The 21199-nt window shown below is 38.6% G+C and overlaps 1 protein-coding gene across 11 annotated transcripts in view; it reads left to right on the forward strand.

Annotated features, from left to right (window-relative positions):
• The window catches only part of RIMS1 (regulating synaptic membrane exocytosis 1), a 599631-nt gene that overhangs the window by 230631 nt on the left and 347801 nt on the right, over positions 1 to 21199 (forward strand). For all 11 annotated transcript variants that reach the window (XM_018058836.1, XM_018058838.1, XM_018058839.1 and 8 more), the window contains exon 3: positions 20086 to 20299. In XM_018058836.1, the coding sequence (XP_017914325.1) occupies positions 20086 to 20299 (214 nt within the window). The remainder of the gene's footprint in view (positions 1 to 20085; positions 20300 to 21199) is intronic.

A 21199-nucleotide genomic window follows, 5' to 3' on the forward strand; every position in this document is an offset into this window, starting at 1 on the left:
TGTTTTTCTCTCACTTTCTCGATGATCCAACAGATGTTGGCAATTTGATCTCTGGTTCCTCTGCCTTTTCTAAATCCAGCTTGAACATCTGGAAGTTCACGGTTCACATATTACTAAAGCCTGGCTTGGAGAATTTTGAGCATTACATTGCTAGCGTGCTAGATGAGTGCAGTTGTGCGGTAGTTTGGGCATTCTTTGGCACTGCCTTTCTTTGAGATTGAAATGAAAGCTGACCTTTTCCAGTCCTGTGGCCACTGCTGAGTTTCCAAATTTGCTGGCATATTGAGTGCAACACTTTCACAGCATCATCTTTCAGGATTTGAAATGACTCAACTGGAATTCCATCACCTCCATTAGCTTTGTTCGCAGTGATGCTTCCTAAGGCCCACTTGACTTCACATTCCAGGATGTCTGGTTCTAGATGAGTGATCACACCATCATGATTATCTGAGTCATGAAGGTCTTTTTTGTATAGTTCTTCTGTATATGCTTGCCACCTCTTCTTAATATCTTCTGCTTCTGTTAGGTCCATACAATTTCTGTCCTTTATTGTGCCCATCTTTGCGTGAAATGTTCCCTTGGTATCTCTAATTTTCTTGAAAAGATCTCTAGTCTTTCCCATTCTGTTGTTTTCCTCTGTTTCTTTGCATTAATCACTGAGGAAGTCTTTCTTATCTCTCCTTGCTATTCTTTGGAACTCTGCATTCAAATGGGTATAGCTTTCCTCTTTTCCTTTGCCTTTCACTTCTCTTCTTTTTATGGCTATTTGTAAGGTCTCCCCAGATAACCATTTGCCTTTTTGCATTTCTGTTTCTTGGGGATGGTCTTGATCACTGCCTCCTGTACAATGTCACGAACCTCCGTCCATAGTTCATCAGGCACTCTATCAAATCTAGTCCCTTAAATCTATTTCTCACTTCCACTGTATAGTCATAAGAGGTTTGATTTGTTTATACCTGAACAAAGCTAGTGGAGGTGATGGAATTCCAGTTGAGCTGTTTCAAATCCTGAAAGATGATGCGGCGAAAGTGCTGCACTCAATATGCCAGCAAGTTTGGAAAACTCAGCAGTGGCCACAGGACTGGAAAAGGTCACTTTTCATTCCAATTCAAAGAAAGGCAATGCCAAAGAATGCTCAAACTACTGCACAATTGCACTCATCTCACATGCTAGTAAAGTAATGCTCAAAATTTTCCAAGCCAGACTTCACCAATACGTGAACTGTGAACTCCCTGATGTTCAAGCTGGTTTTAGAAAAGGCAGAGGAACCAGAGATCAAATTGCCAACATCCGCTGGATCATGGAAAAAGCAAGAGAGTTCCAGAAAAACATCTATTTCTGCTTTATTGACTATGCCAAAGCCTTTGACTGTGTGGATCACAATAAACTGTGGAAAATTCTGAAAGAGATGGGAATACCAGACAACTTAACCTACCTCTTGAGAAATCTGTATGCAGGTCAGGAAGCAACAGTTAGAACTGGACATGGAACAACAGACTGGTTCCAAATAGGAAAAGGAGTACGTCAGGGCTGTATATTGTCACCCTGCTTATTTAACTTATATGCAGAGTACATCATGAGAAACGCTGGACTGGAAGAAGCACATGCTGGAATCAAGATTGCCGGGAGAAATATCAATAACCTCAGATAGGCAGATGACACCACCCTTATGGCAGAAAGTGAAGAGGAGCTAAAAAGCCTCTTGATGAAAGTGAAAGAGGAGAGTGAAAAAGTTGGCTTAAAGCTCAACATTCGGAAAACGAAGATCATGGCATCCGGTCCCATCACTTCATGGGAAATAGATGGGGAAACAGTAGAAACAGTGTCAGACTTAATTTTTGGGGGCTCCAAAATCACTGCAGATGGTGACTGCAGCCATGAAATTAAAAGACGCTTACTCCTTGGAAGAAAAGTTATGACCAACCTAGATAGTATATTCAAAAGCAGAGACATTACTTTGCCAACTAACGTCCGCCTAGACAAGGCTATGGTTTTCCCAGTGGTCATGTATGGATGTGAGAGTTGGACTGTGAAGAAGGCTGAGCACCGAAGAATTGATGCTTGTGAAGTGTGATGTTGGAGAAGCCTCTTGAGAGTCCCTTGGACTGCAAGGAGATCCAACTAGTCCGTTCTGAAGGAGATCAGCCCTGGGATTTCTTTGGAAGGAATGATGCTAAAGCTGAAACTCCAATACTTTGGCCACCTCATGAGAAGAGTTGACTCATTGGAAAAGACTCTGATGCTGGGAGGGATTGGGGGCAGGAGGAGAAGGGGACGATCGAGGATGCGATGGCTGGATGGCATCACTGACTCGATGGACATGAATCTGAGTGAACTCCAGGAGATGGTGATGGACAGGGAGGCCTGGCGTGCTGCGATTCATGGGGTCACAAAGAGTCGGACACGACGACTGAACTAAACTGAACTGAACTGAATGGTCTAGTGGTTTTCCCTAGTTTCCTCAGTTTAAGTCTGAATTTGGCAATAAGGAGTCCATGATCTGAGCCACCGCCAGCTCCTGGTCTTGTTTTTGCTGACTGTATAGAGCTTCTCCATCTTTGGCTGCAAAGAATATAATAAATCTGATTTCCATATTGACCATATGGTGATGTCCATGTGTAGAGTCTTCTCTTGCATTGTTGGAAGGGGGTGTTTGCTATGACCAGTGTGTTCTCTTGGCAAAACTCTGTTAGCCTCTGTTAATATTTTTAGATTTTTTTTAACAGAAATTATAGGTTGACAACAAAACCAGGGGGGAGGTGCAGAGATTTCCCAAGGACCCTCTGCGCCGACACATGTACTGCCACCTACCAGGTGCTTTTGTTACAACTGATGACTTTCCAGCGTCAAATCAGTAACATCCAGAGTCCATAGTTTACCTTAGGATTCACCCTTGATGTGGTACATCCTGTGGTTTGGACAAGTATATGATGACACCTATCCATCTTTATAATATGCAAAGTAATTTGGCTGCCCCAAAAGTCCTCTTTGCTCTGCCTATTCATCCTCCCCTCCCCACAACATCTACTATGATTATTTTTAAAATCTATGAATCCTAATGTGTGCATATCTGTCATTCATAAATCTGTTAAGCTTTAAACAGTGGTGGATATCACATTAACTTAGATAACACAATATTTATATTTTCAGCATAACTTCACACAGGCCATACCCCAAATTTTGTATTTATAATTGAAATTTAATAATGTGATGAAGATTATTTTAACATGTGATATGAAATATATTTGAAAAATGCCTTCATTTTATTATTTAGCTTTAATGTAGGATCTCTACTTATATTAGAGTCCTCAGATAATCAGGATCACCTGGGTTGATTAAAAAGGCAGGTGATGCACCCCACACCTATTGACTCAGAAACACCTGAGGTCCAGGTGCATTTTAATAAGCTCCTTGAATACTTTTGGTGTTATGTTTGAGAACACCTGGGACATCCCTCACAGATTGGTACTTTTCCATTCCTTCAGCCGTATTCAGATAGATGCCAAAGACAGGAAGGTGTAGTGGAAATGCCGGACCTAATTATCACAAACCAGTTTCAGGACCTTGCCTAGATTTTCCCGTTTTATAATGAGAAGCTTATCCCCAGAGAACTTCAAGGTCCCTCCTATGTCTCTATTTTCATAAATATTTACACTGAAAACAAGTTTTGGAATCTTTTCTTTATCTTTTCTCACTCTGAGAATGAGGTTCATATGACTCCAAAGTTGTGAACCCCAAGTCCTAGCAAAGAAACAAGGGTGTTGATTCAGATTTGTACAATTGGATTTCTTAAGTGTCAAGAACTACTGAAGTAAGTAGAAAACAAAGATGAAATGTAGAGTAGTTCAAACTTGTGTCAAAAGAAAGCTAACGTGGTGATATAGAGAAAGAGCATATAGTATTCCTACATACCAGTGAAAAATTAACCTAAGGAAACATGGATTAACAAAACATTGAGAATTAAAGGTTTATAATACTTGGTAAGGGTTCAGGTTGCAAAAGACAGCTCAAGGCTGCAAGGAAAATACACTGCTGCAGAGGTGATCTCACGTGAATTATATGAATTTGCAATCACAATCATTTCCTTCTGAAGAATATTATATATATATATATAAACACCTGCAAATAACTTGTTACACTATATATGTTTTATATAATCTGAAAACATTGCAAAAATACATTTATATATTTTAACTAAGACTAGTTATTCCTCTAAGTAACAAAAACTACTTAATTTAATCAAGAATAATAACAAATCATAAACCTTTCTTAATTTTGTGACTAGAGCCTAGAAATTTACATTTTTAAAATAAATTGTTTTATTCTAATGATCGAATTGCATTACATTTTTTTTTCAGATTTCAGCATGATGTCTTCTTTTAATTGAAGTAGAGTTGATTTATAATATTATGTTTATTTATAGGTAGCTCAGTTGGTAAAGAAACTGCCTGCAATGTAGGAGACCAGGGTTTGATCCCTGGGTCGGGAAGATCCCCTGGAGAAGAAAATTGCAACCCACTCCAGTGTTCTTATCTGGAAAATCTCATGGACAGAGGAGCCTGGTGGGCTACAGTTCATGAGATTGCAAGGGTCAGACATGACTTAGCAACTAAACCCATATTATAACTCAGGGGAACAGCGTAGTGACTCAATATTTTTATAGATTGTACTCCATTTCAAGTTACTACAAAACAGTGGCTGTATTTCTCTCTGCTGCACAATATATCCTTGCAGGGCATTCACTTTACACTTACGTTTGTGCCTCTTCATCCTGGCCCTCCCCTGCCCTCCCCACCTCTCTCTCCCCACTGGTTTGTTCTCTATATCTGTGGACCTACTTCTGGTTTTTTAATATTCATTCAGTGTTTTATGTTTCAGATTCCAAATATCAGTGATATCATACAGTATTTGTCTTCCTCTGACATTTCACTAAGCGTAATACTCTCTAGGTCCATCTACTTTGTTGAAAATGGCAGAATTTAATTCTTTTTCATACCTAATGTTTCACTAGATAAATATGGATAGATTAAAAGTGATATATTACATATCCTTGTTTTTGCCCATTCACCTCCTGATAGACAGTTAGGTTACCTCCATATTTTGGCTATTGTAAATAGTGCTGTTATGAGCACTGGGGTACATGCACCTTTCCAAATTAGTGCTTTTGTATTTTTCCAATATGTATACTGAGGAGTGGGATTGCTAGATCATGCGATAGTTCTATCTCTAATTTTCTGAGAAACCTCCATACTGTTTTGGACACTGCAGGCACCAATTCACCTTTCTACCAACAGTGTACATTAGGCTTTGAAGATTTTTTTTAAAAAAATAGTAATCTCTAATGTAGGGAGGATGATTTCCATGCACAATAGAAAAGACCCATTTTCTGATATTTATCAAAAAGCCTTAAATAAAGTAATAAAATAAAGGAACCTTATACTTTCTGATGTTGTTCTACTTTGTCCTCTTTGTACCCCCAGGGAGGTAAGCAATGCCCATTGTGCAGTTGCAGCTGAGTAAATGTTTGTTGCATTGCTGTTTGTAAGATTCTACTGTGTTTCATAACTAGGGCCTGATGCAAGGGCAGCTATAAGATATATGGAAGAGTTTGTGAGAGACACTGATAGTAAGTAGAAAAGTGGGAAAGAGGCAGAATCACCTTGGATCTCAGGAAGGGGAATGGACTCTCTTAGAAATGATACTTCAGTTGCTAACCAGTGTAATTGGTTCAATTCTTTAAGGGAGGTCACTCAAAGAGTGTGAACCAAAGTGGCCAGAGCCTCTCTAAAACTTGATGAAATAACCCAGGCTAAGAACGGTGAAGGTCCTCATCACAGGCGGTAGGTTTGGGCTGTGCATCTCATCCACAGAAGCAAGGTTGGATGTGTGTTCATCTGATTGTATGTGTCTGGTATCTGAGTCTGAGTTTTGCCTTGACTTGCCAGAGAAGGCGATGGCAGCCCACTCCAGTACTCTTGCCTGGAGAGTCCCATGGACAGAGGAGCCTGGTAGGCTGTAGTCCATGGGGTCACAAAGAGTCGGATACCATTGAGTGACTTCCCTTTCACTTTTCACTTTCATGCATTGGAGAAGGAAATGGCAACCCACTCCAGTGTTCTTGCCTGGAGAATCCCAGGGATGGGGGAGCCTGGTGGGCTGCCGTCTATGGGGTGGCACGACTGAAGTGACTTAGCAGCAGCAGCAGCAGCAGCAGCAGCCATTCTTGCAACTTGTTTGCTAGAGGAAATGTACTGGACAGACAGAGCTGCATGCCTGTGTATGAGAGTTTCTCGGGGGGCTGTGCTCTATGCTTAGTTGCTCGGTTGTGTCTGACTCTTTGTGGCTGGGGGGCTCAGTGTGGCACCTCAGCTGAGGAGTTGGGTCTCCAGCCTGAGCCCCTTGGGCCGTGGCTTTCTGATTCCACAGCTTCCTGGCTGAGGAATTTTGAATTGTTGGTTTTGTGCTTTAGCTCTGGGGATCATCCTTGAAGATCCGGCCAAGAACCGCTTCTTTCCCCCTTTCAACAATTTTGGAGCACCAAATTCTATTACCTAAACTTTTTGCTTAAAAGACTGGCATGTTTGTTATTTTCAATGTTTTCAAATCAACTCTCATACAGGCACCGTTACTTCCAAGCATCATTTAAAAGAAAAAATCAGTCCCCACTGAAATGTAGTGGAAGTTTCCTGCCCCTCTGTTACAGAGTATAATCAAAAAGACAGTTTCATGAAAAAGTGGATAATTGTGCTTTAGGGTCAAGAAACCATTTTTAACTGCACCTGTGTTTTGACTTCATGGACAGTTGTGTATGATGATTGGAACTGTCATTTACTAGAACACACACATCTGCATGCTTGTTTGCTGATACACAAAGAATCTCAAAGGTGATTTGATTTAAACTCCATTTCTGAGACATTTGGGAACACTCATAATTATTTTATTATTATCTTAGCATGCTCTCCTATTTCTTTGTGTAAGTACTCCTATTAACTCCACCATGAGCTAGATTTTTATTATTTCGGAGAATAGTCCAAGTTCTAAATCATCTAAGAAAATATTCTTGACCGGCTAAGCCAAATAAATCTCCCTGATTATTTCACCCAGAATTATTACTCCCTACTGAACAATTTATTTGCATTCTTCATCACTTGGAATATATTGCCATAACTGCTAATTTATGTTTACATATAACTTACTTCCTAGGTATAAGGAACGTTCCTTGGAGTGAAGCACAAGGAATGCTCTTTAGAGTTGAGATTCGTGTGAGTTTGCTGTTAAAAATTTCTAAAGCAAGCCTTCAGCATATCAGGCTAGCAGATGTTTAATTTCAGTCACTACTGGGACTCCCTCCTGGACATCCCCCAGGTCTTCTGGAGGCACTTAACCAATCCAGCATTCTCAGAAGAACTCTCCTGACTGCATCTGCCCTGTCACAATTTGCATAGGTCCTTGCAGGTACCCTGTGGTATGTGTTCTGTGCCAAGGATTGGAAGGAAACAAAGACCATGCTTGCTGTTCTCAGTACCCCACCCCCTTCCTGCCTCATGTATGTTCCAAAATAGTTCTCCATCTCAGAGCTACATGCAAACTGCTCTCACCTTTCTTCAAGACCTGTAACCTTGGTTTTTGAAACTTCAAAGTCGTGGTTTCCATCTCCTCTTACTCCAGGAAAATCTAGCCTAGACTTTGCAAAGCAAAGCCAGGAAGAAATGAGGGACTGTGGTCTTCTAGCTTCTGGTGACTTTGGGGTTGGAGGATGGGACAAAAGAAGTAAATTAGGCACCGTGTTGACTACAAAGGTCCCTCTTCATCCCACCATCACCAGCACTCAGCATCTCCAGTTATCTATAGTAAGGGATCGACATATATGCATTAACTGGTAAAGATGTTATTAATAACTTCCTGTTTAAACAATTTATTTTGCATTATAGGATGATACTTATATTTAAGATGTACAGAGAATAATATTTAGTTTTTTTAGGCGTTTGCCATTATTTCCTTCAAATACGTGTCGTTACTCATCCAAACAGTTTGCTTATAAATGAAATCTTGGAGTTTCTTGAATTGAATGAAGAGATAATAAAATAATGCAATGATTATGAGATAGTGAAACAATGGAAAAATTACATCCAGGGAGAAAGCCAAGGTTTCTATCAGTGCTTTTCTTCTGATAGCATTGTGTATTTTAGAATACTCTCTATTTCCTTCATAGAAAATTTAAGTCAGAGATCTGTGATCATATAGTTTGTCAGTCTTGCTAATCAATAAGAATACTGTGTTAATTTTAAAAGTGAAAAGTACAAATAAATTTCACAAAAGATTCTACATTTGTGTGCCTGCCTTTACTGAAATAGCGTATAATCAAATATGAATTTCCATGTATTATTCATAATAGAATACTGTCACATATTTGATATGGATTAAAGCATTAAAACGTCAGATACAAAAAATAAATATACTGTTTACAGTTTCACTCCCCGTATCCTGATTCCAGCAGCATCTGAGGACAGCGTCTTGATGGTGAGCGGTGTGAGCAACATGAGGGGAAGAGAAGGGCACTGAGGTCGGTTTGTGAGAGAGAGTTTTCTAGAGCATTTCAGAGGGTTATGGAATAAGGAGATTTCAAAGAAGTCGAAATTGTGAAGGCTGCTTCTGCCTGTCCCCTCCTCAGTTCAGTTCAGTCGCTCAGTCATGTTCAACTCTTTGCAGCCTCTCCCCTCCTGCTTTCCTTTTATAATTTCTACTGGCAAAAGCAAGGAGTCCTCTAGGAAATAACTTGGAGAGGATGATGAGGACTTGGGCCAGGCTTTTTCTTTCAGGGCACAATAAGGGAGTCCTATCTGTAAGTAGAGGAAGAAGCCCAGGAAGAAAGAGACGTGAAGTCGTGGCCTGAGTTCTGTGCTGAGAAACAGCGGGATCTTTCTTCTTTGGTTCTGCTCTCTGTGATAGCGTACGAACCAGTTGTAGAAACAGGGCCTATTGCTGAAACCAAGAAGGAATTTTAAATGCACATGAGAAGAGGATTCAGATGCATACTTGCCACCAAGATGTGGCATCCAGAAGGGTGTGAGTCCTGGTAGGGGCTGTAGTGATGGCTGTCGGGGGCACATGGGTACATCCTTCTGGGAGAAGAGTTCTGTTCCCTGCTGGCTCTTGTCCTGAGAAACTACTCTGTGGGCTGAAATTTTCCTCACTTTTGGCAAGACTGGAAGGGCATGCCCCTCTAAGGCATCCCGTGGAGAAAGTACGAACCTGGAGACTTCACCCTTAGACCCCAGTTAAGAAGCCTCATCATGCCAACCCTTTGCTGTGGCCTCTGGGCCTCGTTGGAACACAGTGCTCGTCTCCTAAGGGTTATTGTGACTTAGACTGTGGGGTCTCCCGAAGCCACGGCAGCACTTAGGAGACGAGCACTGAGTTGCCAGGTCTCAAAAATAGCATTTTGAGTTTTACAGAAGGACACAGTCACTGGAAGTCAATTTGGGGAATAAATACCATAAAGGAGCTGAGAGATGAGTGGAAGCATAATTGAGCAGGAGTAGAGACTCTGTAGACACTGAGCTGAGCTTATCAGCATAGCTTTTGCTTTGCCATAGTCAGTTTTGTTCATGTGCTTTCAATTACTAATGGTCGAAAGTGGACATTCACTGCCAGCGAACACTTTGCTGAGACCAGAAATGCTTCCCTTTGCGAGTTGGATTGCATTTATTCTCACGTTTTTGTAAGCTTGATATAAAATCTGAAGTATGCCATCATTCATGCATCTGCCCTTAATTTTTTATAAGTCTACACTCCATCTACAGATATTACAATATAGGCTATATTCCCCACATGGTACAATACACACTTGAAGTCCATCTTACAGCCAGTAGTTTGTACCCCCCACTCCCCTGCCCCATACCACGCCCCTAAACTGGTAAACACTAGCTTTTTCTCTAGATCTGTGAGTCTGATTCTTTTATGTCATATTCACTAGACTGATGTATTTCTTAGATTCTACATATAAGTGATCAGCATACAATATTTGTCTTTATCTGTCTGATTTCTTCTTGGTCCCACCACTTGGCTTGCAAGACCTTAGCTCCCTGACCAGGGATTGAACTGGGGCCCTGGCTATGAGAGCGTCAAGCCTTAACCTCTGGACTGCCAAGAAATCTCCTGAGAGACATATTCACTTAGCATAATATCCTCCAGGTCCATCCATGTTGCTGCAAATGGTGACTTTTCATTCTTTATATGATTGAGTAATATTCCATTATATATATATATATATATATACACACACACACACACACACACACACACACATACACCACAGATGTTGTATAAATGTATATATATATATATATATATATATATTTATATATCTCTAGTCCCCTGATGATGGATATGTAGATTGCTTCTGTGTCTGGCTATTGTAAACAGTGCTGTTATGAACATCAGGGTGCATGTATCTTTTAAAATTAGTATATTTTTTTCAGATGTATGCCCAGAAGTGGGATTGGCAAACAATGGTTAGCTCTATTTTTATTTTATTTTATTTTTTTAGAACTTTCCATACCTTTTTCCACAGTGGCTGCACCAATGTACATTCCCACCAAAAGCGTACAAGGGTTCCCTTTTCTCCATATCCTTGCCAGTGGTTTTCATCTGAGTTCTTTTTGATAGTCGCCATTCTGACAGATATGAGGTGGTATCTCATTGTGGTTTTGATTTACATTTCCCTGATGGTTAGCCATGTTGAGCATCTTTTCAAGTGCCTGTTAGTCACCTGAATGTCTGCTTTGGGAAAATGTCTATTCAGTTTTTCTGCCCATTCTATAATTGGGTTGGTTGTTTGTTTGATGTTGAGTTCTGTGAGCTGTTTATATATATTGAATATTAACCCTTTAACAGTTATATCATTTAGAAATATCTTCTCCCATTCAGTAGGTTGTCTTTTCATTTTATTCAAGGTTTCCTTTGTTGTGCAGAGGCTTTTAATTTTCATTAGATCTCATTTGCTTCGTTTTGCTTTTATTTCCTTTACTTTGGGAGATGGACCAAAAAAAATAAAAAATACTGCTTTGATTTATATCAAAGAGTGTCTACCTAGGTTTTCCTCTGATTTTTATAGTATCTGGTCTTAAATCACTAAACCATTTTGAATTTATTTTTTTATATGTTGTTAGAGGATGTTTTATTTTAATTATTTTACTAAAGCATGCAGATTTAGAAAGATATATTCAGATAGAAAATAAAAGCAAAGTCCCAAACAAAAAATTAGTTTCCTCATCAATAAAACAGGAATAATACTGTATACTTCATAAAAAGTCATTATGTGGTTAAACATATGCATTTCTTCTTAAAATTATATTCCATACTTGGTAAATTCTTTTGTAGATTTTAATGCTCTCAAATACATTCACTTTTTCAATTCTTTAACAGCAGTCATTTGTTAGCCAGTGATACCTAATGAGAAATAAATTTCCTTCTTTTTAACATAAAATATTTCACAACTACAAGCGTATTATGTTACACATAAGTAGAACAAAAAGAAAAAGAACAAAACATACATCATGCATTTGCTATGCTGCTTAAGAAAAACACATTTCCATTTACTTTGGGGGCCCAGATTTGGAAAAATTTTATATCTCCTTGAAAAAATATGTATTTCTTAAATATATTTATTGCACTCAACAAGTTAAAACAAGTTTACTGGACACATGTATAGATATACACAAATGAACTTGTTCAAACCTCCCCGTCACTGTTTATTTTTGATCTGTCAACTACATAGATAGAGGTGTGTAAAAATATTCTACTGTGATGGTAGAATTCTCTGTCCTATTAGTTTTATCAGTTTTTGTTTTATATGTTTTGTGCAGAGAAGTTTAGAATTACCACATACACATGAAATGAACACTATCTTAAGTAATGCTTTTTGTCTTACATATATTTTTCCATATTTTTACTCAAAACATTCTGTGCTTTTATTTTACAGTTTGAGTGTTTCTTATCTAGGACTCATTTAGCTGAATTTTTAAAATCTAATATTATGAACTTTTAATAATGCTGCAGTCTGCAATTACTGTGACTCTTGATAGGCTGAATTGTCTCTACTATCACATGCTGTATTCTGGATGCTGTGTTTGTTTGTTTCAATTATCTTCCTTGTATTGACCTTTTTCTCATTTCCTGTTTTATCCTCTCCTGGTTTGAATATTATACATTCTACTTCAATTATTTTTGGTGGCTACCTAACTAAAATTTTATTTTCAGTCATTGTCATTCAGTCACTAAGTCGTGTTCGACTTTTTGAGACCCCATGGACTGCAGAACAACAGGACTCCCTGTCCCTCGCTATCTCCCAGAGTTTGCCCAATATCATGTCCATTGAATCAGTGATGCTATCAAACCATCTTATTCTTTGCCACCCTCTTCTCCTTTTGCCTTCTATCTTTCCCAGCATCAAGGTCTTTTCCAATGAGCTGGCTTTTCACATCAGGTGGCCAAAATATTGGAGCTTCAGCATCAGCCCTTCCAATGAGTATTCAAGGTTGATTTCCTTTAGGATTGGCTGGTTTGATCTCCTTGCAGTCCAAGGGACACTTAGGAGTCTTATCCAGCACCGCAATTCAAAGCCATCAAGTCATCGGCACTCAACCTTCTTTATGGTCTAACTCTCACTTCTGTACGTGACTACTGGAAAGACCATAGCTTTGACTATATGGACCTTTGTCAGCAAAGTGATGTCTTTGCTTCTTAATAACCCATCTAGGCTATTTCCAGTTACATGTACAAAAGTTAAAACTGAAGTTCTTGGTCACAGAGCCTCTGTCTTTGTTTCTAGGGAAGTCATTGGTTTCAGAGCTATATTGTATCAGAATTACTGCTCCTATTTCCTGTTTCTCATTTAAGGATCTCCATTTATCTGCTAAGCTCAGACATAAATTCAAGCATAAAGTTATCCTTTTAAATATTTTATCCAGCATTTCTAGCATTTTGTGGTAGTATTTGATGGATATTTAGCCTTCAGTATAAACTTCTTTATTAATTGTGAGTTTTACTTTTTTCTCAAAATGACATATATATATATACACATATAAGTATATGTGATATTTCCATTTGTAAGATGTATGCTTTTACTATCTGACTGAACTGTGCATTTATAAACCATTTGCCACTTGGTAGAAGACATGTATCATGTCCAGAAACACTAGTAATATATGGAAGAAATAGTATGAAGTAGTTTTTGAGGGACTGAAGGAAATGCTGTGAAATTGCAGTACAGGAGTTTTCATTTCAGTGGTCAGTGCTCTGCACAAATATATTTTACAAAGCTTCTTTGAAACAGATCTATTTTTGATTGCACCCAATAGGACAGATAAAAGGCTTTTGTGTTTGAATTTTTTTTAATTTACTTATATTTTAAATATTTATTTTATTTTTTAAAATTATGAAAGTATGATAACACATATTTTCATAATTTACAGGAGACTTGGAAAATACAGAACAAGGTTACATATAGTTCCACTATGAATTACAATTATTTTTAAGTAAAGTAAGATTTTCAGCTGGAGTTTCAATATCAAACTTTCAAAGATTAATAGAATGAATATACAAAAATGAAAAGCACCATGAACCAATTCAACATGATTAAATGTATACAATTTTCATACAACAGCAGAATACAGATTTTATTCAAGTCCCCATAGACTATAAAAAAAGAGATACTAGAATATATATGAGGACATAAAACAAGCTGCAAAACATTCATAGTCTAAAGGTATTGAAATCATAGAGTTTATTCTCTTATTGCTATGGAATTATGCTAGAAATCAACATATCAATATAAAAATATATTTGAAGAAAAGCGTGATGTGATATTTACCAACAGAGATCTTTGACTTAGCCATCAGAAGCCTCAATAAAGTTAGAAAATTGAGAAAACATGTATTTGAAAATTAAATGTCCAATATTAAATAATAGGTGTACCTTAGAAGCCATAACAAAGAAAATTAAAAATATATATAACAGAATAAAAATGAAAAAATGTTTCATCGGAATTTGTTATATGCAGCTGAAGCTGCTCAGTGCAGCCAAATAAAACTTGAAATCTTGAGTAAAGTATGATAACAAATAACAGACACTAGGATAAAATTTTGTGAAATCTGAAAAAAAACTATATTTAACAATACTGTATCTCATGTCAATTTTCTGTTTATTTTTATTTTTAATTTATTTTATTTTTTTACAACATAATATATCTTTCTCAGAATTTGATTAGAAGTTTCAAACCTCATTCAAATTATTTTTTAAATCACTGAAATGATAAGCTTTCTAGAGTTTTAGCAGTAATACTAGATGCCAGAATAAATGGAGCTATATCAGTGTTTTGAGTGAGTGTAAATTAGAAATCTAGCTTTCTGTTCATATTTAGTCAACATATAAAACTAATATGTCATGAATTTTTTGGCTAAGCAATAGTTTGTTTTCTAAAGTATATATATTATAAATACTATACCCAGACAAGTTTTCCTACAATGCTTAATATACTTGTACTTCTTGTGAAAGAACAACAACAAAAAGATGGACAAATTGGGGCACATAAACTAAATGAAATGGGAACACAGAATATGAAATAATAAAAGTTAAACTAAATTGAAGTAAGATATCATCATAGAATACAGTTGTTTTTAAAGATGGCTGCTCATTAGAATCACATCTAGAACTTCAGAGAAAAACAAAACAAAATCTGGACATCTGTATTTTTCAAAAAATCCCTAGATATTTCTAATGTGTATCTGTGTTTTAAAAACTGATTACATGTTTTTCTATTAAATGGTAGTTTTAGTTATATTGAATTCTATTATTTTCTATTGACCAATCATGATACAGTGCCAATAAAATGAGTAATAGTTACATAATCACAATAGTAAAAGATGTTTATCAGTTTTCACAGTCAATAGCTAGACCACCCCCCCAAAAGAAGATATTTACAAGTGCAAGCCATGCTGTAAACATGATTAACCTAACAATAGAAAATAATTGCATATAATTTGGGTGCTTAAGTAGAGCGATGTGGCAAATGGAAGTGTATACTTGCACATGCTTTCATCCACCCAGCCAGCCTAAGTCTTTGGTTGGTATATTTAATCCATTTATACTTAAGCTTCCCTGGTGGCTCAGTTGCTAAAGAGTCTGCCTGACCCAGGTTGGATACCTGGGTGGAGAAGATCCCCTGGAGAAGGAAATGGCAACCCATTCCAGTATTCTTGGCTGGAGAATTCTAACCAGGAGCCTGGTTGGGCTACAGTCCATAGGATCAAAAAGAGTTGGACACAACTGAGTGACTAACACTTTCACTTTCTTTCTTCATACTTATGGTTACTGATATATACGATTCTTAACTGTTTTGTGTTTATTAATTGTAGGTCTTTTCTTTCTCTTGTATTTCCTGCCTAGAATAGTTCTTTTACCATTTGTTGTAAAGCTGGTTTGGTGATATTGAATTCTAACCTTTGTTTGTCTGTAAAGTTTTGGATTTCTCCATGAAATCTGAATGAGTCTTGCTGGGTAGGGTACTTTTGGTTGGAAGTTCTTCCTTTTCATCACTTTAAGCATATCACGCCATGACCTTCTGGCTTGCAGAGTTCCTTTTGAGGAAATAACTGATAACCTTATGGAAGTTCCCTTGTATGTTATTTGTCATATTTCCCCTGTTGCTTTTAATATTTATCATTGTCTTTAATTTTTGTCAGTTTCCTTACTGTGTGTCCTTGTGTATTCCTCCTTGGGTTTATCCTGCCTGGGACTCTCTGCACTTCCTGGACTTTGTTGACTATTTCCTTTCCCATGTTAGGGACGTTTTCAGCTATTATCTCTTCAAATATCTTCTCAGGTCCTTTCTTTCTCTCTTCTCCTTCTGGGATCCGTATAATTTGAATGTTGGTGTTTTTAATGTTGTCCCAGAGATCTCTTAGGCTGTCTTCTTCTCTCTCTCTCTCTCTTTTTTTTTTTTTTTTTTTCATTCTTTCTTAGAATCTGTTTTGCAGCAGTGATTTTCCACCATTCTGTCTTACAGGCCACTTCTGTTCTTCTGCCCCAGGTGTCCTGCTATTGATTCCTTCTAGTGTGTTCTTCATCTCTGTTTGTTCTTTAGTTCTTCTAGCTCTTTGGTAAACATTTCTTGCATGGTCTCCATTCATTTTCTGAGATCAGGATCATCTTCATTATCATTATTCTGAATTATTTTTCTAGAATATTTCCTATCTCCACTTCCTTTAGTTATTTATCTGGGGTTTTATCTTGTCCCTTCACCTGGGACATAATCTTCTGCCTTTTCCTTATGATTAACTTTCTGTGATGTGCTTTTAATTCTGGAAGCTGCACGATTGTAGTTCTTCTTGCATCTTCTGTCTGCCCTCTGATGGATGAGGCTAGCAGGCTTGTGTAAGCTTCCTGATGGGATGGACTGACAATGGGAAGAACTGGGTCTTGTTCTGATGGGCAGGGATCAGTAAAACTTTAATCTGATAGTCTTCTGACAGGTGGGGCTGTGCTGTCTTCCTGTTAGTTGTTTGGCCTGAGGCAACCCAGCCCTGGAATATACAGGCTCTATGATGGGTCAGTGGTGGCTTCCAAGAGGTTTCCCACCAAAGGGCTCCTCCCAGCACTGCTGCTGCCAATGCCCTGCCCCTGTGGCAAGCCCCTGTTGACCCACATCTCTGCAGGAGACCATCCAACATTTTGTTTGTGCCCTCCAAGAGTCAAGTCTCTGTTTCCCCCAGTCCCATGAAAGTGAAATCCCTCTGGCCTTCAAAATCAGATTTCTGGGGGATTCCCAGTCCCAGTGCTGGATCTCCATGCTGGGGAGCCTGATGCAGCGCTTAGAACCTTCACAACAGTGAGAGAGCTGTTTATGTTACTATTCTCCAGTCTATCGGTCACCCACCTGGCAGGTATGGGATTGGGTTTTATCGTGTTTGTGCCCTTCCTACCATCTTGTTGCAGCTTCTTCTTTTTCTCTGGATGTGGGGCATCATTTTTGGTGTGTTGCAGCATTCTCCTGCCGACAAGTGTTCAAAGCTAGTTGCAATTTTGGTGCTTTCTCGGGAGGAGATGAGGACACGTCCTCTTAATCCAGCATCTTAACCAATTTTGGGTCTGTGTTTGAAATTTTAAAAGTCAAAAAACCTTTGATTTGCAAACTTTTGTGCTGTAGTATAAATCAGGCACTAAGTCAGAAGTTGACAACCTGGTGCCCTGGCTAAATCTGGGTTACCATGTTTTTTAAAAAAGTTTAATTGAAACACAGCCATGCTCACTATTTACATATTGTGTGTGCCACTCTCCTGCTACAACGGTAGAACTGAGTACTTTCAACAGAAACTTCCTGGCTCACAAAATCTTAAAATATTTACAAACTGGCCTTAGACCATAAAATTTGCCAACACCGAAACTAAATCATATTCTGTACCATACATTCATAGAGAAGCTTTTCCCTAGCCTAGCTTTTTCCTTTGCATTATATATATTTACGATTTGGTGGTTCTCACAGTAAATATTTACGCATTCACTCTTTGTCTGCTTCGCATTTTAGAATGGGTCAGATTGCTCTTCAGTATATTGATCAGATATTCTTATATTCATTAAACCAAATATCATAGTGTCCTTCTCTGAGCTGAAATTTGCTGGCTTCTAAACTCGGAAAGTTTCAGATTCGAAACTACTTTATGTGCTAGTGCAACTGTGTTTAATTATGGAAATTAAGTAGAAAAAAATGTCAACTGGCAAAGCAGGAAAGGGATTTCAGAATTTTTAATCATTAAAGTTTTGCTTAAAAGTTGTTGACGTTAAAAGGAAAATATAATAAAATCCTAGTATTTCAACCAATATAGTGCTGAGACTTAACTTGATTCAGTTTCCAGGGAGTCCCAGACCCCCGACAGTTATTATAGAAGTGTAGCATCACACAAACTGCATTAATCAACAACGGCATGTGTTTTCTCTGATCATGGAGAACTCACGTCCAGAAAGAAGCTTAGATACACAGAAGCATCTGCTTAGACATTTCCCGTGAGTTTCTCTTCTGGTATAAGAGACAATGACTGCTAGGCCTGGGAAACACTCTCAGTTCTCATTTACTGAACAAAGGCACCTTCCTCTGGGGATTTGCAGGATGTCACCCTGCCCTGTTTCTGTTTGTAGTAGTCTGAGAGAGAGGAGTTTGGAATGATGGGAAGCCTATGGAGCCTCAGTCACATTAAGGGTGAACATTCTTCGTCTTGGGGAAATGCTTGGCCTCAACAAATTTAGTTGTCCCACTTTCAGTAGTTATCAATAAAGAGGAAGAGGGATCCTCATACGTAAAAGATGGGAGAGAGCCAGGAAAACTGGGACATGTGAAAATCTGAATATTTTCAAGGTATGGTTCAGAACTTGTAAGGTGATGTAGCAGATCTAAGCAAGCTCAACTATTATATATTAATATATATTAAAGTGAAAGTGAAGTCACTCAGTCGTGTCCGACTCTTTGCGGCCCCATGGGGTATAGCCTACCAGGCTCCATCCATGAGATTCTCCAGGCAAGAATACTGGAGTGGGTTACCATTTCCTTCTCCAGGGGTTCTTCCCAACCCAGGGATAGAACCCGGGTCTCCCACATTGGAGGCAGACGCTTTAACCTCTGAGCCACCAGGGAAGCCCATATATATTAAACATATATATTATATACTAGTAATTATATACTAAATATGTATTCATCTAAAATTTATAGATAGATAGATAGATTGAAGAAGGCAATGGCACCGCACTCCAGTACTCTTGCCTGGAAATTCCCATGGACGGAGGAGCCTGGTAGTCTGCAGTCCATGGGGTCGCTAAGAGTCAGACATGAGTGAGCGACTTCACTTTCACTTTTCACTTTCATACTTTAGAGAAGGAAATGGCAACCCACTCCAGTGTTCTTGCCTGGAGAATCCCAGGGACGGGGGAGCCTGATGGACTGCCGTCTATGAGGTAGCACAGAGTCGGACACGACTGAAGTGACTTAGCAGCAGCAGCAGATAGATAGATAAATGTTATACTCTATGTACTGTGTGAAATGTTTGATGCCAAACAAAAGTCTCCAGGAATGGAAGTGAAGACAGCTTGCTTAGCCATGTAGTTTAAAATAGTCAACTCCCAAGCATGCATTATGCTTCATGAATTCAATTTACTGTGACAAACTTCTTAACAAATAGTTATCAGTATTTGGGACTTCCCAGGTGGCTCACTGGTAAAGAATGCAGAGACACAGGTTTGATTCCTGGGTGGTGAAAATCCCCTAAAGAAGGAAAAGGCAACCCACTACACTATTATTGCCTGGGAAATCTCAAGGACAGAGGAGCTGGTGGGCCAAAGTCCATAGGTTACAAAAGAGTCAGACACAACTTAGCAACTAAACAAGAACAAAACAAATCACTATTAGACTTCAAAGAGAGTAAGACAAAATATCAAAGCAAATTCTGTAGAGCTGGTCTAAGAACATTGTATAAATTTGCCTCAGTTGTACACACACATACTTGTTAAGTGTTGAGTCCCAGTAAAATACTTTGAAAACTGCCTGTCAAAGAAGCAGAGGCAATGAGTGGATACAGGAATTCCACTGCTGGGGAAAATAGTGATTATTTAGAGTCAACTTACATATGGGTTCAATGCTATTAATAGTAGGCAACACTTGAAGGGATAAATACAAGCTAATACTTTTCTTACCTCTGATAGTATGGTTAGAAGGGAAATGGAAAGTAAAAGTTGTTCAGTTGTGTCCAACTCTTTGTAACCCCATGGACTATACAGCCCATGGAATTCTCCAGCCCAGAATACTGGAGTGGGTAGCCTTTCCCTTCTCCAGGGGATCTTCCCAACCCTGGGAGCGAACCCATGTCTCCCGCATTACAGGAGGATTCTTTACCAGCTGAGCCACTGGGGAAGCCTGTTATTGAGGAAAGTGGCTTTATGTTTTGCTTTAGTTCAAGTAACTAAATATCTCCTCTGCTAGGAAAAAGTGTTTTTTTTCTCAGCTCCTTCATCTACTTTGTGCCCATTTTCTCTTTTGTCTAGGAGATTGCATCAACAATTTGAAAGCTATAAAGAACAAGTGAGGAAAATAGGGGAGGAAGCGCGGCGCTACCAGGGAGAGCACAAGGACGATGCTCCAACCTGCGGGATTTGCCACAAGACCAAGTTCGCGGATGGCTGTGGCCACCTGTGCTCCTACTGCCGCACCAAGTTCTGCGCGCGCTGTGGGGGCCGCGTGTCTCTGCGGTCCAACAACGTGAGTACCCGTGGCCGCGAGCATCCAGCATCCCTGAGCGCAGGTGGATGCGCCCCACCCGCGCCTAGCCAGCGCAGGGGATGAGTGATGCAAAAAATTCATAAAAGATGCTCTTTGATTGTATGCACCTCAACGAATGATTGCTACTCAAAACCGACAGGTTACTTATGGGAACAGATTTGTTTTCTGAAGAAGGTCGGAAATTTATATTTAGTGTCAGGAATTATGAAACTCTTGAAAGTTGTTGTGGCCAGTTCTTGCACAAAGCAACAAAACCTAACAACCTACCTTTAGTTTCTGCAACATGTTTCAGATTGAATGTAGATAAAATCAATAGAGTTTGTGTGGCATTAATTTAATCCAATATAATTGTTTATGAAGTGATCATTAGCCTTTGTGAGAATCACTTCATTTACTATCAAGTCTAAGAAATTTAGTACTAAGTTTATCTCATGAAAATTATTTGGATATATAAACAGTGTGTCAAAATACTGTTTGGTTTTTTAAATTTTAATTTCATGGAGTCTTGCACTTATGTCTCCCTAATTTGGAAAAATCACAGTTAGAATTAAAGTGAAGTTACCACTCAATATTGTATTTTAGTAGTATATTTGAGTTGTAAGTAGGGTATTCTAAAATTTCTCTCAGGGGAATTAAGACATTCAGTAAAATAGATGCATTATTATACTTAAGATGAGCCTACTATTATCTTTGTAGCTTTAACTTCTCTGAAAACAACTTCTTTATATTTGAAATGGCATGGTAACAATTACTATATATGGCTGTTATGAGAATTAAAACGGTTCTAATCTATGCACCGGAGAAGGCAGTGGCACCCCACTCCAGTACTCTTTCCTGGAAAATCCCATGGACGGAGGAGCCTCTTGGGCTATGAGTCGG

The sequence above is a fragment of the Capra hircus genome, chromosome 14 (genome assembly GCF_001704415.2).
Source record: "Capra hircus breed San Clemente chromosome 14, ASM170441v1, whole genome shotgun sequence".
Taxonomy (NCBI): Eukaryota; Metazoa; Chordata; class Mammalia; order Artiodactyla; family Bovidae; genus Capra; species Capra hircus.